The sequence below is a fragment of the Neoarius graeffei genome, chromosome 2 (genome assembly GCF_027579695.1).
Source record: "Neoarius graeffei isolate fNeoGra1 chromosome 2, fNeoGra1.pri, whole genome shotgun sequence".
NCBI lineage: Eukaryota > Metazoa > Chordata > Actinopteri > Siluriformes > Ariidae > Neoarius > Neoarius graeffei.
The window spans coordinates 57489635-57507025 of NC_083570.1; the positions used below are offsets into that span (position 1 = coordinate 57489635).

At 40.1% G+C, this 17391-nt stretch overlaps 2 protein-coding genes across 3 annotated transcripts in view; one reads left to right on the forward strand and one right to left on the reverse strand.

The window, feature by feature from the left end:
* Positions 1–3717, forward strand: part of kcnc1b (potassium voltage-gated channel, Shaw-related subfamily, member 1b) — a 33603-nt gene extending 29886 nt beyond the window's left edge. The window contains exon 4 of one of the 2 annotated variants that reach the window (XM_060914516.1): positions 3608–3717. In XM_060914516.1, the coding sequence (XP_060770499.1) occupies positions 3608–3717 (110 nt within the window). Of the gene's footprint in view, positions 1–1375; positions 2837–3607 lie in introns of those variants that run through there. The other variant, XM_060914515.1, reaches the window with a different exon arrangement.
* LOC132881718 (2-oxoadipate dehydrogenase complex component E1-like) overlaps positions 1–17391 on the reverse strand; it is a 207781-nt gene that overhangs the window by 116521 nt on the left and 73869 nt on the right. The gene's annotated exons all lie outside the window — the stretch shown is intronic.

Consider the following 17391-nt stretch of genomic DNA (forward strand, 5'->3'; position numbering starts at 1 on the left):
ACCAAATAATGGTTAAAGAAGAATAAAGTTAATGTTGTGGAATGGCCAAGTCAAAGTCCTGACCTTAATCCAATCGAAATGCTGTAGAAGGACCTGAAGCGGGCAGTTCATGTGAGGAAACCCACCAACATCCCAGAATTGAAGCTGTTCTGTCCGGAGGAATGGGCTAAAATTCCTCCAAGCTGGTGTGCGGGACTGATCAACAGTTACCGGAAACGTTTAGTTGCAGTTATTGCTGCACAAGGGGGTCACACCAGATACTGAAAGCAAAGGTTCACATACTTTTGCCACTCACAGATATGTAATATTGGATCATTTTCCTCAATAAATAAATGACCAAGTATAATATTTTTTGTCTCATTTGTTGAACTGGGTTCTCTTTATCTACTTTTAGGACTTGTGTGACAATCTGATGATGTTTTAGGTCATATTTATGCAGAAATATAGAAAAGTCGAAAGGGTTCACAAACTTTCAAGCACCACTGTAGCTGGAAAAATATGTTTGTTTTTTTTTCTTTTGGAAAAATATCTGATTTTGTGACATTTAGGCAAAACATCGTATTTGTGTCACTTAAACCCTGTAATATGATAGGGATTTTAGCTCTTAGCCTCAAAGATGATATCAAGTAACTCACTGCACAACCAAACCAGCAATACTCTAAGGTAAGGTAATGATGTTTCAATTATGAGTGTGTTATTTCATTCTGGAGAGTCACATAACTCCAACGCTGTGACCGAAAGCTGACTCAGACGGCTTCCTTTTGCTTGAGCAGGATGACTGCAATTATATCGTACCTCATTTGCTGCCAAGGTGAGATTGTTTTCACTGTGAAACACAGTCAGCTCTGATGTTCGGATCTAATTGGGGCAGACAGAAGCTTGAACATTCCAGTAAAATCCACACAACAGCACACAGAACAACTGTGATTTTGACTTTCAAAGCACATCCGAAACCTAAGCAAAATGGCACATAGAGTACTAGAGGACTATCGTGCTCTGATTTTTCATGCTGAACTTTTCTAGCCTGATAAGTTGGCATGGAGTTTCATCAAGCTGATGTGTCTGGCTGTGTTCTTTGGTGTCTCTTTAAAGCTGTGTCGTTATGGTTAGCACTGTGATACCACCCCGTGCATGCAGTAGACAGTCTAATGCATAACGCATAACACGCATGGAGGATGACGCCGTTGACTTGGTGAATGGTCACTGTCAACTGGTTCACCATGAGCATAACGACATGACGGGTCTAACACACTAATGCACCCCAATTGCTTAATATGCTCTTAGTCATGAATATGATCATGAACACACTCACACATGTCTGGAGTTTGAGACTGCACTTTGGTGTACTGAAAGCCCTTTCTCTCTTCAAATGAAGGTTATGAAAAGCCATGGAGCCATAGCAGCATGTCTGGAGGCGTGGCCTCAGTGTCGGCCCTCCCCTGCAGCCCGCCCTGTCTCATGCAGCAGGCCCACTCCCCCATCCCATCCATCCTGTAGCATGGACAAGCAAACTAACCAATCAGAGGCTCCGCTCTGCAGCGCTGCGCTGAGACGCCCGCCCACACTGTGTACCATCCGTCTCTCATCAGCCTTCAGTTCTTCAGTATCACTTTCCAAGCATTCACATCTTCTTCTTTTTCTTCTTCTTTTTCTGTCTTTATCGTCACTCTTCTGGTTTTCTCACAGCATTGGTTCTGTTCTCTCAAACATCTACTGACATCGTGTGATTTTCCATACTGTCTTCTGTAGTAGTAGTAGTAGTAGTAGTAATAGTAGTAGTCTTCCTCTTCTTTTGTTTTCTCTTCTTCCTCTCATCACGTCTTATCTCCTGTCCTCTCTCCAGGCCCTGCACTATCATGCTTTCCCTTTCTCTATCTTCTAATCCCCTCATTCCCCAACCTCCCTTCCCCTTCTCACTGTTTATAACGCTGTGGTTTTTCATCAGGTGCTATCGGACACCATTTTGAACAAAAAAGGGAAAAGAACGAAAAAAGAAAAGACAATGGCTTTTTCACATAGCGTTTCATCAATCATTCAGAAAATAACTATGGAATAGAAATAGTTCGTAACACTAACCAATCATGATTTTAGTGATGCACACATCACCATCATAAATCTATGACTGAAGAAAACTCATTTGCATTGCATGCCTTGCATGGGAAACTGAGAAAACAAATGTAAGTCTAATCAAATCATGTAAGGAAAATATTTTGCTTTACATTTAACATCCAGAGCTTCTTTACAAATCTAATGCAGATACAGTGTGTTATCATTTTACGATGATATAAATGACATGTAGCAATCAGGACCTTTTCTTTGCTGACCTTTATTTTTATTATTATTATTATTATTTTTTTTTGCCTTTCCCCAAACCGTGAGCTTTGTGTGCGTTTGAGCACACGCCATCTTTCTAATAGTAGCAGTGGTCGGTTTTGACCATCCAATTTTTCTTCTTGAAAAAGACTAAAATGCAAATAGTGAAATAATGCACTTTAACTTTGATAACCGTCATTTTGACTTTTCTTAACAGAGCAGATTTATTTCACTTTACTCCAAGGAAATTAGAATGCATTTCTGAGTTTGGCATTTCTTTTTCTTTTTATTTTATTTTCATAAATTCAGGTTCACAGTGCGGTGTTTGGAGTACTATTTGTTGTTCTCTGTAGCAAATCAAATCTATATAATGTATCATGTAAGAATATGTGCATCTTGTACAGAAAAACAAACAAACAAACAAACAAACAAACAAAAAACTAAATATGTATGTACTTTTGGAGTTATTTGGGGAAAGGTAAATGCATGCACTTTTATGCAAAATAATAAGTACCCTATGCGAATGACACTGTAAATAAAAACATTGCATGAAATAAATTTTGTATTGAATCCATGTATGGACTCTGTTTTTATTTGACAGAACACACACATCACTCTCGTTGCCTGGCAACAAACCCTGCACCTCCATGACAATGGCTTCTCTTTGACCTTTCACCTCTGTCCTGCATTGAAGTGCTCAGTCTCTGGTGGTGATAGTAATAGTAAAATCTGGAAAGCTGTAGATGTAGATGGAGTAGAGGTGCGAGAGATGCGTCATTGGACCCCATGAGAGGTCAGCAAGGTCAAAGAGGATGTGACCTTTAGGGGGTGTAACAAGAGAGAGAGAAAGCAGGAGCGGTGATGACTTTGCCCTGCTTCACACACTAGCATGACTCTCAGCATTTCCTGAGCATGCGAGAGAAACCGCGTGACGTCCCGTCTAAATGTTCAGCTCACACAGCATGTTGAGACGTAACGGACTTCCTTACCATGAGATATGTCTATGTATGCTGCCGGTGTAGTGAATGTTGCTTTCTTTTTGGCCAAGCATGGTGCAGTGCATGGTTAAAAAAAACTCATGACATTTCCCATGAGTCTTTGGCAAAGCGCATTTTCACCAGTGCCCATTTCACTGGCTCGGTATGTCCTGCTTGCTGCGTCCGCTTGCACGGTTCGCTCCCCGTTCCCCTCCATCTGTCTTCTTTTTTCCCCCCGTTGTGCTTGTTTGGTGTATTAATATGATTTTTCCTTGTTGTTTGTCGTTGTTGTTTTCTCTTCTTTATGTGTTTTTTAGAAGCCCAGCGAGTGAGCCGAAGCAGACAACCAACAGAGTCAGTGTGTGTTATGAACCATGGTGTTCCAACCACTATGTGTGTCAACCATAAAGCCACCTCTCCCACCTGATAGCGCTGTAACGTGTGTGTGTGTGTGTGTATACGCATGTGGATATCTTTGGATGAGTGTGTGCGCGTACACTAGATCAGCATTATTTCTGAGTGACAGACATGAACTCAGCATAGATGTAGCACAGTAGCACAGAGAAGCTGTTGTCATTCAGCCGTATGTACCTCTGTTCCGTGACTGATTATTGTGCTGTTGTATTGTGTGAAGTGCCTATTGTTTTGCGTTTTGTACGTGTGTGAGTCGGTGTTGTGTGTAGTGCTTTTGTGTGCATCAAAAATGTGACCTTTTTTTTCACTAGCAGATTTTTTTTTTGTTGTTGTTGTTGTTTTTTTGCTGTTTTAATGTTGTGAAATGTTGCTCCAGTACTTTTTAAGTGATTAGACATGTAGTCTGCAGTCATGCCCACGTAGGGAAAAAATGAATTAAGCAGAGAAACACTTTCGCTTTTGTGCTAACATGGCGATTATAGAGTAAATGCATTTGCACTGTTTGCACTTGTTCACCTGTTTCTTTATCTAGAACAGACCGTTTGCACTTACGTCACGAATCTGCCGTGCTGCTCTCCGATTTTGCTGTGTCCGCCATCTTTATGGGATAGCATCCAGGGCGACCGAGGAGTGTGCATTGGCGAACTGTAATTTTTCGCAAATATATCACGAATTGGGGGCGGCACGGTGGTGTAGTGGTTAGTGCTGTCGCCTCACAGCAAGAAGGTCCGGGTTCGAGCCCTGTGGCCGGCGAGGGCCTTTCTGTGCGGAGTTTGCATGTTCTCCCCGTGTCCGCGTGGGTTTCCTCTGGGTGCTCCGGTTTCCCCCACAGTCCAAAGACATGCAGGTTAGGTTAACTGGTGACTCTAAATTGAGCGTAGGTGTGAATGTGAGTGTGAATGGTTGTCTGTGTCTATGTGTCAGCCCTGTGATGACCTGGCGACTTGTCCAGGGTGTACCCCGCCTTTCGCCCGTAGTCAGCTGGGATAGGCTCCAGCTTGCCTGCGACCCTGTAGAACAGGATAAAGCGGCTACAGATAATGAGATGAGGTATCACGAATTGAGGTCAGATACAGGGAAAAGATAAAAGAATGTTCAAGAGTGGATCCGTACAGCAATGTTGTAGCGTATGAAGACGATGTACGGGTGTGGCCGAGTGTGAATTACACAGACATCGTGAATTACCGAGCTTCATCACTGGGAAGTAGATGAAAGCATACAAAAGTTTAGCGCAAGTTTACTGTGAGGATCTAGTAGGTTCCTGATGTGGGCAAATGTTATACAAAACACAAACCAAAAAAAAAAAACCCCACAACCTAATTATTGACGTCTTCTAAGGTAATGTTTTACCGAGCTCAACTACCTACATTTAGAAGAAAGAAGAAACCTTTATTCATCACATGCACACTTCAAGCACAGTGAAATTCCTCTCTGCATTTAACCCATCTGAAGCAGTGAACACACGCACACAGAGCAGTGGGCAGCCACACTACAGCACCCGGGGAGCAGTCAGGGGTTCGGTACCTTGCTCAAGGGCACTTCAGCCCAAGGCCGCCCCACATCAACCTAACTGCATGTCTTTGGACCGTGGGGGAAACCGGAGCACCCGGAGGAAACCCATGCAGACACGGGGAGAACATGCAAACTCCACACAGAAAGGCCCTCGCCGGCCGCTGGGTTTGAACCCGGAACCTTCTTGCTGTGAGGCGACCATATATATATATATATATATATATATATATATATTTGTAGCTGATCTCTTTTATGTCCGATCCGTTCAGATTTGCAAGCCACTGTCTCTGTCGTCTACAGGTTAGATCTTCCATTTGGGGTCTTTCTCGCATTTTAACAGTGGGTAATCTAAACAATCTGACTCCAGCCTTAGCAGAATTGTTGGAGCAGCCGATAACTGCGCAAATTTGTGGCATTTCGTATTAAAGGAGAACTGAAGGCAAATTTTTTATTATCAAAATTCTATTTATCTCATTTTATTAAATATAGGAACGCATTTCTGACTGCTATTTTGTCACTGCTATAGCAAGTTATGAGTGTTTGAAATATGCTCTGTAATATATCAGTCCATATGTCAAAGCGATGGCCGTAAACGAGATTTGTTGAGACCTGTGCGAGACATCGTAGGACGGAAGTAAAACGTACAGCGGAAATCAAAGTGACCAACATCTGCCGACGTTCCCGGTGTCCGAAATCGCTCACTCGTTCACTGCTCCCTACTCCCTTTATAGGGAATTACTACATAGAGGACGATATAGTGAGCTCATTAGTAAAATGAAAAAATGCTTTCGGACACTAGCAATTACGTCATTACTATCACACAATTAAAACGTGCCAGGAGCGGCTGGTGGGTTTTCAAAATAATAAATACATGCATGTGTTTTTGTGACAAATCTGTATTATACTGAGCGTATTTCCCACATTAATCAATACAAAGTAGCTGCATCTTTCAGTTTTTTAAATCAAGGCCGAATACTTTCTTCTTTGCTACTGCCCTTTATTAAATCAAATTTGACTTTTTATTTGATTTCTTTCAGCGCTACTGCAATGCATGATGGGATATATTGCTTTGGTTAGTGACCATCATTGTACACTGCTTTTCATGGTGCATTGTGGGATACTTTGAGTGCACTATATAGGATGTAAATAATCCTCACTAAGGTTTCGGACAGCACTACAAAATGGCGTCCACACTATATGGTGCCCTATACAGTGCATAGGGAGTGATTTGGGACAAAGGGTTAGTCAAAAGACGCGTGCGCCCTCTTTCGAATGCTGATGTAATCAAGCCGGAAATTTTGTTTGTTTTGATAGCAATCAGGAAAATTTGAAAAAAAGTAGGCAGTAATCGTCATTTAAACTCGTTTTTGTGCAATATTTCGTTTGGAAAACAATTTTCAAAATGGTGGCACTGGCACCTGGCTGACACTTCACGTTTCAAAGTCTTGCACAAGTCTCGTGAAGATCGCGCAGATAAGCGACGCCTGCCGTGGACCAAACGAACTAAATTCAACACGGCTAAAAACCGAATAGGCCGATAAGTATAATATTTAATTGCAATTAGTTGCCAATACGAGTCACGATATAAAGTTACTAAAACCAAAAACGTAACTGAATAACACGTTAATTAAGAAATAAAGCAAGTTTAAAAATGACTTCAGTTCCCCTTTAAGGTACTTGTTGCTCCGCATGTGTTATTCCACAAAGATGGTGGACACAGCTAAATCAGAGAGGGTCATGGGACACGTGACGTCATGTGCAAACTGTCTATAGATGACAGTTGGAAACCTAGACATGTAATACTCAGTTTAAAGCGAAGCAAATATTGAATTTGCTTGACAAACCCTGAAGACCACACTTCCTAAACTTCTGAATGAATGAACGAAAATCCCTCATCAAATCACCTTAGCTGGCCTGAGTTTCCCAAAAGCATCGTAGCACAAAGATCATCGTTAAATGGTAGAACGAGCATCACAATGAACACTCACTCTCTCTCTCCTAGTTAAGGTGCTCTTAGCGTTAAGAGGCTTTTGGGAAACCCAGCCCTGATTTTGAAAATTCTTTAAGGATTTTATATTTTACCGAAACCTGCGATTTAACGAAGCCGTAGTGTGTCCGGATTGTTCTCTCTCTCTAAGAATTATTTTTAGACTTTTCCAACTGACAATCCATCCCAAACAAACTAGGAAGCAATTCTGCTACACATGTTTATCTAGACCAACATCAGAAACATACAGGGTTTTTAACAGGACAGGTGCAGATTAGAAAGGAAACAATACTGTGTCTTAGGTTTATTCCAATTTTTATTTTTCATATTTGTGGAAATGTACAGTATGCCCAGTTCTTTGGGACCAACCTAACCTGAAACACTGCCAGGAATAACATGTCGATGTCAGCGTCACACCAGAACAACCATGCTGGACTATTTGTACACTCAACACCACAAGAGCACGTTACGTGTCAATGATAAGATGCTTCAGAGTGCAACTGTTTGATCGACATACTGCATAGTGTGATTAGTGAGTCAAAACACAAGATGTTGTTTTCATTGATGGTTTGATTTGTTGAAGCAAATTTGTGTCTTTTTCCTGAGGAAAAAAATTACAATAAAAAAACAGCACAAACAGTAATAAAAATATTAATAAAGTGTTTTCTGTGTGTGTGTGTTCCTCAGATTTTAAAAACAATTGTTGAAAGATGAGACTTCTCAGAAAAAAAATATATATAGTAGGTTGCATTCACTAAGGGTGCAATTAAATATGCAATATACAGTACGATATATATATATATATAGAGAGAGAGAGAGAAAAATATTAGAAAATTGTTGTACAACAATGTAAATAAAATAAACTTGTTCAAAAAATGTTTTTACATTTGTTTCTTTGTTTTTTGTACCAATTAGTGTGCAACTCAGATTTTGGGCCTCTCCAGAGTCCTGGACATACAATATATGACCCAAAGTATGTGGACACCTGAAAATTACACCCATCTACGCTTGTTGAACATCCCATTCCAGATTTAGTCCCTGTTATGATAACCTCCACTCTCCTGCGAAGTCTTTCCACTAGATCTTGGAGTGTGTCTGTGGGGATTTGTGTTTATTCAGCTACAAGAGCACTAGTGAGGTTGGTGAGGTCTGGGGTTCAGTCTCAGTTCCAGTTCATCCCAAAGGCGTACAGTGGGGTTGAGGTCAGGGCTCTGTGCAGGACACTCAAGCTGTTCTACTCCAAACTTGGCTAACCAGGTCTTCATGGAGCTGATTTTGTGCACAGGGTAATGTCATGCTGGAACAGATTTGGGCCTCTTAGTTAAAGTGAAGGGAAATTATAATTCTCCAGCACACACTCACTGGCCACTTCAATAGGAACTTGTTCTTGATTCTAAGACTCCTGTTCTTGGCTGGCAGGACTGTAGCCCAATGTGGTCTTCTGCTGTTGCATGCTGAAATGCTTTTCTGCTCACCACAGTTGTAAAGAGTGATTATATGAGTTACTATATCCTTCCTGGCAGCTCAAACCAATCTGACCATTTTCCTCTGACCTCTCTTATCAACAAGGTGTTTGTTTCCACCCACAGAACTGTCGTTCACTCCATGTTTTTTTGTTTTTCGCACCATTCTGTGTAAACTCTAGAGACTGTTGTGTGTGAAAACCCCAGGAGATCAGCAGTTTCTGAAATACTCAAACCAGTCCATCTGGCACCAACACCCATGCCACAGTGAAAGTCACAGAGTCACATTGTGCTGCTGTCAAGGGATTAGCTGATGAGATAATTGCATAACACAGCAGGTATTTGGGTGGTCCTCATAAAGTAGCCGGTGAGCCTACAAAGACATTCCATACAATTGTGTGCTTGTTTTGGCCATATAGTGTACACTTTAACATTCAGCTCACTCTCCTGAGTCAGACTGAGATTGAGGGAAGACGTTAACAAGCGCACTTATAATGCCTTAGGTTTTATTTCAGTCGCAGTATCATTTTAACACTTAATCATCACTAAGACAACTATGAAACATTCAATACCATGTGGAGCCTGGATGAAATCAATATGCCCGTTAAATGATCCTTGTACAATCCTTGTATTTTTTTAAACAAACGATCCCTATCTGAGTTACAAGCTATACAGCGGCATGCAAAAGTTTGGGGACCCTTACTGAAAATGTCTGTTACTGTGAATAGTTAAGTGAGCAGAAGATGAACTGATCACCAAAAGGCATAAAGGTAAAGACGAGACATTTCTTTTCAGCATTTTCTGCAAGATTTGTGTATTATTTTTGTTTTGTACAATTGGAGTGTGAAAAAAGAAAAGGAACACCATGCGAAAGTTTGGGCACCCCAATACATTCGAGTTCTCAGGTAACTTTTACCAAGGTTCCAGACCTTAATTAGCTTATTGAGCTGTGGCTTGTTCAAATTCATTAGGAAAGGTCAGATGATGCAGATTTCAAAGCTGTATAAATTCTCTGACTCCTCAGACTTTCCCTAAAATCAACAGCCATGGGCTCCTCTAAGCAACTCCCTCGCATTCTGAATAATAAAATAATTGATGCTCACAAAGCGGGAGAAGACTACAAGAATGTAGCAAAGTGTTTTCAGGTACAGTAGCGGTTTCCTCAGCTTGTAATGTTATTAAGAAATGGCTGTTAACAGAAACAGTGGAGATCAAGGTGAGGTCTGGAAGATGAAGAAAACTTTCTGAAAGAACTGCTCGTTGGATTGCTAGAAAGGCAAATAAAAACCCCTGTTTGACTGCAAAAGACCTTCAGAAAGATTTAGCAGACCCTGGAGTGGTGGTGCACTGTTCTACTATGCAACGACACCTGAACAAATATGACCTTCATGGAAGCGTCATCAGAAGAAAACTGTTCCTGCGTCCTAGCCACAAAATTCAGCGTCTGAAGTTTGCAAATGACCATCTAAGCAAGCCTGATGCGTTTTGGAAACAAGTCCTGTGGACTGATGAAATCAAAATAGAACTTTTTGGCCACAATGTGCAAAGGTATGTTTGGAGAAAAAAGGGTGCCAAATTCCAGGAAAAGAACACCTCTCCAACTCTGAAGCATGGGTGTGGATCGATCATGCTTTGGGGTTGTGTTGCAGCCAGTGGCATAGGGCACATTTCACTGGTCAAGGGAAGCATGGGTTTGAATAAATACCAGCAAATTCTGGAAGCAAACATCACACCATCTGTAAAAAAGTTGAAGTTAAAAAGAGGATGGGTCCTACAATAAGATGATGATCCAAAACACACCTCAAAATCTACAATGGAATACCTCAACAGGCACAAGCTGAAGATTTTGCCCTGGCCCTCACAGTCCCCTGAGCTAAACATCATTGAAAATCTGTGGATAGATCTCAAAAGAGCAGTGCATGCAAGACAGCCCAGGAAACTTGTAGAACTGGAAGCCTTTTGCAAGGACGCATGTGTGAAAATCCCCCAGATAAGAATTGAAAGATTATTAGCTGGCTACAAAAAGTGTTTACAAACTGTGATACTTGCCAAAGGTACTAACCATGCAGGGTGCCCAAACTTTTGCTTGGGGCCCTTTTCCTTTTTTATCATTTTGAAAATGTAAAAGATGAAAATAAAAAATTTTTTGCTTAAAATATAAAGGGAATGAGTCATCCTTAACTATATGCCTTTTGGAGATCATTTCATCTTCAACTTGCTTAACTGTTCACAGTAACAGCAGTTTTGACTAGGGGTGCCCAAACTTTTGCATACCACTGTACAAAGGTATACACAGTATTTCCTGGAATGTGAGTACCTCTGACCATTTGCCCAAACAATTTATGTCCAAGTCTCACCCTTACTTAGATGAATACTGGAGATTTGTACCTAATAACTGCTGCTGCAATCACAATGACTGTCCTGTGCTGATCCCAGAACTCATATTCACAATCTGTTCATACTGAACATCCTTGCAACACACCTATTGACTTTACTCTTCTACAACAGTATGCTGTAATGATTTATAATCCCACCCTCTGGTGAGAATGGGTTGAGTTTCGTTCCGGAGTTTTTCTTTACCCTACTGCCTCTGGGTTGCTTAAATCTACGTTTAGATTGCTGTAAATGCTCTTTGTGTCTGTTGTTAAAAGTGCTATAACAAATAAAATTAAGCTGAATTGAACAGTAGCAGATTAAAAACATAACGCAGCTTTACTAGAGAGTTCATTATTCACATTTCATGTCGAGGCAAACACAAACTCAGGTGAAAGGCAGGTATTTTAAATGACGAGCTTTTTAAAGATTGTACATGACATATTTAAATATGTCAGATTTAAAGATGAGATTTTATTAAATGACAAGTTCAATACAAGAACATCTCAAATAATCTATTGTATTTATTTGTTTATTTATCTATCTATTGTATTTGTTGACTGGAGTGACTTTAACACAAGAGCAGTTGCATATAACTGTTATATTTAACAGTGATGTAATAATCAAGTATGATATACTACAATAACAGGGGTAGACTACAGACATGACATCATTTCTGGCTCTGTGAAAAGGTAATGCTGGGGTGCTGTAGTAATATAAATCACAGTGGGATACAGTAAGTGAATATGAGAAAACGATGGAGTTAATAGAAGACGCTCAGTCATACGAGTGTCGCCATTCCAGCAGTTCCTCAGACGAGAGAGAGATAATTATAGATAGATAGATAGATAGATAGATAGATAGATAGATAGATAGATAGATAGATAGATAGATAGATAGATAGAGAGATAGAGACGAGAGAGAGAGAAATAATTATAGATAGATAGATAGATAGATAGATAGATAGATAGATAGATAGATAGATAGATAGATAGAGAGAGAGAGAGACAGACAGACAGACAGACAGAGAGACAGAGAGACAGATAGTTGGAGAGAAAGAGAAACAGTTAGAGAGAGAGAGAGAGAGAGAGAGAGTGCACTACAAATAAGGGGTAAAAAGCCGCTCTACACTGTAACAAGCTCACAACTGATCAGTTTCTTGACTTGTTTAAATATTCTAAAAATTCAGTTTATAGATTCGGTGAAACTGTCTACAAATTCATTAACGGCTCTTCGATCAAGACATCTTTGTACAGTGTGAAACAAAAGACAAACAGATGAAACAAAGATGATCTAAAACCTTTCTAAACATTGTTCAGCTTCCAATATCTTCACTGTTCTTCAGACAACAAAGTGCCATGGAATGTCCTGCTCCACAGCCAATCAGGAGAGCTTCAGCATTTTGCAGATCAGGGATTGGCTGCGGTTGGATGACATCACAAAGAGAACCATCTCCACACATCCCATGCTCATTCCAACCCCAGGAAAAGACCCGAGTCCCTAAAAAGACAGATGAAATCAAATAATGTCTAGCATAAAAATCAAAAAGTGTTGATCTGTAAAGTTTGTATGTAACACCCAATGGGCTCTTTAATTTTTTTTGGAAGGTTTTTTATGTAGAAACTACAGTTTCCCTTACAAAAGGCTCCAAAATAGAACCCCTTGAGAAAGCTAGAGCCGTTAGCCACTTAAAGATCCTCTGAGGAACCTGTTATTGTGCAGGAGTGCAAACAGATGGCAGTTCCATCTAAACTAATATAACAGTTGTGTCTGATGCAATGAGGAACGATGCATTCTACTACACTAAATATTGTGCTAAAATACTACATAAGCCATGGAAGACACCAATATGACCTGCTGCACTGTCAGGCCCTGAAGCCAGGTGGTTTTTAAAATAAAGGAAGCACCACTGTCTGTCAGTAGACAAGGCAAGCAGTACAAGCACTTATTCACAGCACTTTCAGTCAGCCAATCAACTTTACTATACTAAGAGAACTGAAAGGACCTGTTTACGCTCCATGACTTCTTAATTAAATCAATCTTGGGTGCTGGTCTGGCCTCCAAAAGTAGACTTTTCCAAAATCAAGTAAACAACATGACTAGTGTCCGCTATGACACGCCACAAAAAGCTAACCTGCTAGCGAAAACTGACACATTGCAATGAAGAGTGTAATAACCACTAGCTAGACTTAAAAACCATCACATTTCTGAAATGAATGAAAAAGAACTTCATACTTGCAATTTACATAGAATATTTACAAATTAGGCTATTCCACTGACCACGACTGAAAGAAACTCTGAGTACTCTATGAATTTGCCATTAACTGACTGTTGCCAGGATGTTTTAAGTCTGAAATGCTGTCAGTCATATTCATTACCTTTCAGTGACTGGCAGTTGGCTACAGGGTTCAGCCCCTTTGAGAGGACGTCCAATTATCATCGGGACAAGCTGTGTGTCTGGTTGGGACCAAAATGAAACTACAGAGAGTATGATCCAATAAACAGAAAGGTTACAGTACCAGTCTAAAGTTTGAACACACCTTCTAATTCAGTGTTTTTTCTTTATTTTTATTAATTAAAAGTCACTTCATGTCTTAAAGTAATGACGGATGTCGTTTCGTTTCTCTTTACTTAGTTGAGCGGTTCTTGACATAATATAGATTACTACGGTTGTGGAATAGGGCTATTTACTGTATTTTTATTATTTACTATTTGATCTCAAACACATTAAGAAGGTAAGAAATTGTACTAATTAACTTTTGACAAGGCATCTGTTAACTGAAAAGCATTCCAGGTGACTCCCTCAGGAAGCTGGCAAAGATAATGCCAATAGTGTGCAAAGCGTCATCAAGGCAAACGCGGGCTAGTTTGAAGAACCTAAAACATGAAATTTTTTTTTTCAGTTTTTGTTTAACACATAATCCCATATATGTTGTGTGTTATTTCATAGTTTTGATGTCTTCAGTATTGTTCTACAGTGTAGAAAATAGTCAAAATACAGAAAAACCTATGAAGTAGGGGTATACAAACTTTTGACTGGTACTGTATTTTTCCAATGCAAAAGGAAAAAAAAAAAAAAACACACCCCGGCTACGGACGTTTTTACGCAAGCTGCACTGTCCACCAAAACCAATTTGTATTGAATTAAAAAAAGGTACGATACTGTAGTAATATATACATTATAATGTAGTAATATACTGGATTATTATAATTTATTAAACTATTTAAAGATAGACTGCCTTTCAAATTTTTCAAGTGTAGGTCATAAAAAGAATTTTCCTTGACACCGAATTATTTTTGTTTACTGGACCGAAAGCTATTGAATTCGAATTACAGACTTCCAATTTTATTAGTTTTTTTTTTTAAATAGAACAATTAATGAATTTAGAACCACATGGCCCTAAATTCTCTGCTATTTTTTCCTGCTTCACCATGACCCAATTCTATGGAATCAAATTTGTGCCAAAATGTTCATACAATACTTTTGAAATATCAAACAAAAATGACAAATCAAAATACAAAAAAAAAAAATCAATTTTTTTAGACTGGCAAACAAATTATTCGTGTAATTGTGCAAAATATCAGTCTATTCCTCTTCAGAAACCTTTTATTTTTGTTCCACGTCTTTCTCAGTTTTGTTTGACGTAATTTATTTTGGTTGCGATTCCAGCTCTCGTTTGCGCTCCCTGACTTTTTGCTTGCAGTTTTGGCACAAACTTCACGTGTGGGTGGGCTGTCCAGGAATGCATTCCCATTGGGTAACTTGTGTTTGACTGACAGCTACACTCAGCCATTCCCCCAGAGGCTGTTGCGGCCATTCCCTACTCGGATTCTGGCGGACTGTTTGACGAGTGACCGATCCATTGACGGTAAACAAGGATCGAGTGGACTTCAGTGGCGACTATGATATTGAATTAATTCAACAAAGTGTAAGTACGGGACAAATGTGTTGTATGTGTTGCAGTAGTGCACATTATCCAGGTGTTTCGTGGCAAGTCAAATGTTATGGTGATGATACACGGGGCAACTTTTTGGGCAATGTTGCTGAGCAATGTTGCTGGGCAATTGCGTTTTGACTCTTTTCTATTGAGATTGGGCAACATTTTTTCTTTCTGAATGGTTTTGATAATCTCTGGCAACTTTTTGAGATAAGCCAATCAGAACGCGAGTATCGAGTCATGTGACCTCCAGTGAGGTTCGGATCAGAAATTTCAAACAAATATGGCGGCCGCTCAGTGGAGTGAAGAGATGGAGAGACTCCTCATCTGTTTTTACGCCGGTACGTTGTTATTTTAATATTCTATATGGAGGAATTTACCTCACCAAAGCTCTAAAAAACAACAGACAGCTTGATTAAATGGTCACAGCAAAAATTAAGACATCGATTTTTTTTTTAGCTAACTGTAAACTGCCGTTGCTAACTGTTGTTGCCCATTGTTAATTGCCCTGAAAAGTTGCCCTGTGTCTCACCTAGTTGCCCGTTGCCAGCAACATTGCTCGGCAACATTGCCCAAAAAGTTGCCCCGTGTATCATCACCATTAGACTTGGCTCCACTACCCAATATAATAGCTGTCTTGCTAACGTTAAACACGCCTGCATAATGTATACTACTGCAACACATACGGCACATTTGAAAATGAAAGGTTTCTGAAGAGGAATAGACTGATATTTTACACGATTACACGAATAATTTGTTTGCCAGTCTAAAAAAATTGACTTTTTTTTTGTATTTTGATTTGTCGTTTTTGTTTGATATTTCAAAAGTATTGTATGAACATTTTGGCACAAAATTGATTCCATACAATTCAAGATACCACATCATGCATCATGTGGTGGGCTTTCCCTGTTCACACAAGGCATTGTGGGATACAAATTTGAAACGGGAGAGGGAAATGGAGGATGCGAGTGTGCGAATGAAACGTGAAAGACCGACTACAGTAACGGAAAGCGAGAAGAAAAGACGTTATGTTGCGAAGGAAAGGAAACGCAGGACCAAACTAATAAATATTGGCAGTCAGCGAGCAACTTGGTGTGATCAGCTGTTCGTTTAGCGACAGAATGATGGAACAGTCAGTGCACGGTCAAGGTAAACCTGCAGATGGCGGTAATGCAACACTGTGGATGCCAGCTGCTGTAAAACCCAAAAGAAGAAGATAAACCTGCGCATGTGCACACGGACTTCCTCTGTCTGCTTGACTGCATGAAGCGAGCGATTTCATGCACATTATTTACTTGGGAATCCCCTCAAATTAAATAACTTCCCAGCCACAGAATGGCCTGATATTTTCTGAGATATTACAGAAATAAACATATTTTTTTTTTTCGCGGTGCAGTTTCCATCAAATCATGCACTCTGATTGGCTGGCAAGCGGGTCCGTATCCTACGGTACGGACCCCAGTATATGGACCTCTGGCGACTCGCTCGTTCACAACAACAAACATAGTAGCATTTTTTGTCAACATTTATCTTTTTTTTTTATAAGATTTATTCATAAGATTATCAAAAATATTATTGTTAGGACTGGGACTGTTTTTGGCCTCTAGAGGCCGCTGTTATTTCCTTATCTTATCTTGTTTGTTTTGGCCTCTAGAGGCCGCCACTGTTCCTGTGTTTTGTGTTTGTGTTGATTGCCTGTTTGTCCTCATTAGTGCCACCTGTTCCCATTTAGTTTTGTGTGTATATATACTCCCTCAGTTTGGTCCCTAGTCACAGAGTCTTTGTGCTACCTATGGTTTGTTTCCTCTGTCCCGTGTACCTTGCTTATGTTCTTGTATTTTTTGGTATTTTGTTTTCTTTGGATTTGTTTAACCCTTTTGGATCTTCTGAGCGTTTTGCATTTTGCCTTTTCTTTTCTTTGGACTTTGTACTACCTTTTTGGATCTTCTGAGCGTTTTGCATTTTGCCTCTTCTTTTCTCATTTTTTGGACTTTGAAACTTTGGATTATACTTCGTTTTTTTGCCCTGGATTGTATATAGTGTTTATATTGTAAATAAACTGTTTTTTGATACTCTACTTTCGCCTCACGCCTCTGCACTTGAGTCATTCCCCCTGGTGGCCTAGTGGGGGTTTGCTGGATCACTACACCAGCGATTCGGGTTCGATTCCCAGCAAAACCCAAACAGAAAGACTCCGTCATGACCGACTCAGCAGAGGCGTCTTCAACGGTCTACCCGGCTAACCTTCAGGGAATTATGGCTTCTTTAACACACTTCGGAGCTACCATGGACACTCATGGATGAACACTTGCAAGCCAACGTGAGGCCCTTGCTCACCACGAGGTACTGCTTCAGCAAATTGGGAAAACCCTGGCACAGCTGACTCCTCTGCCCGCATCTCCTCATCCTGATCC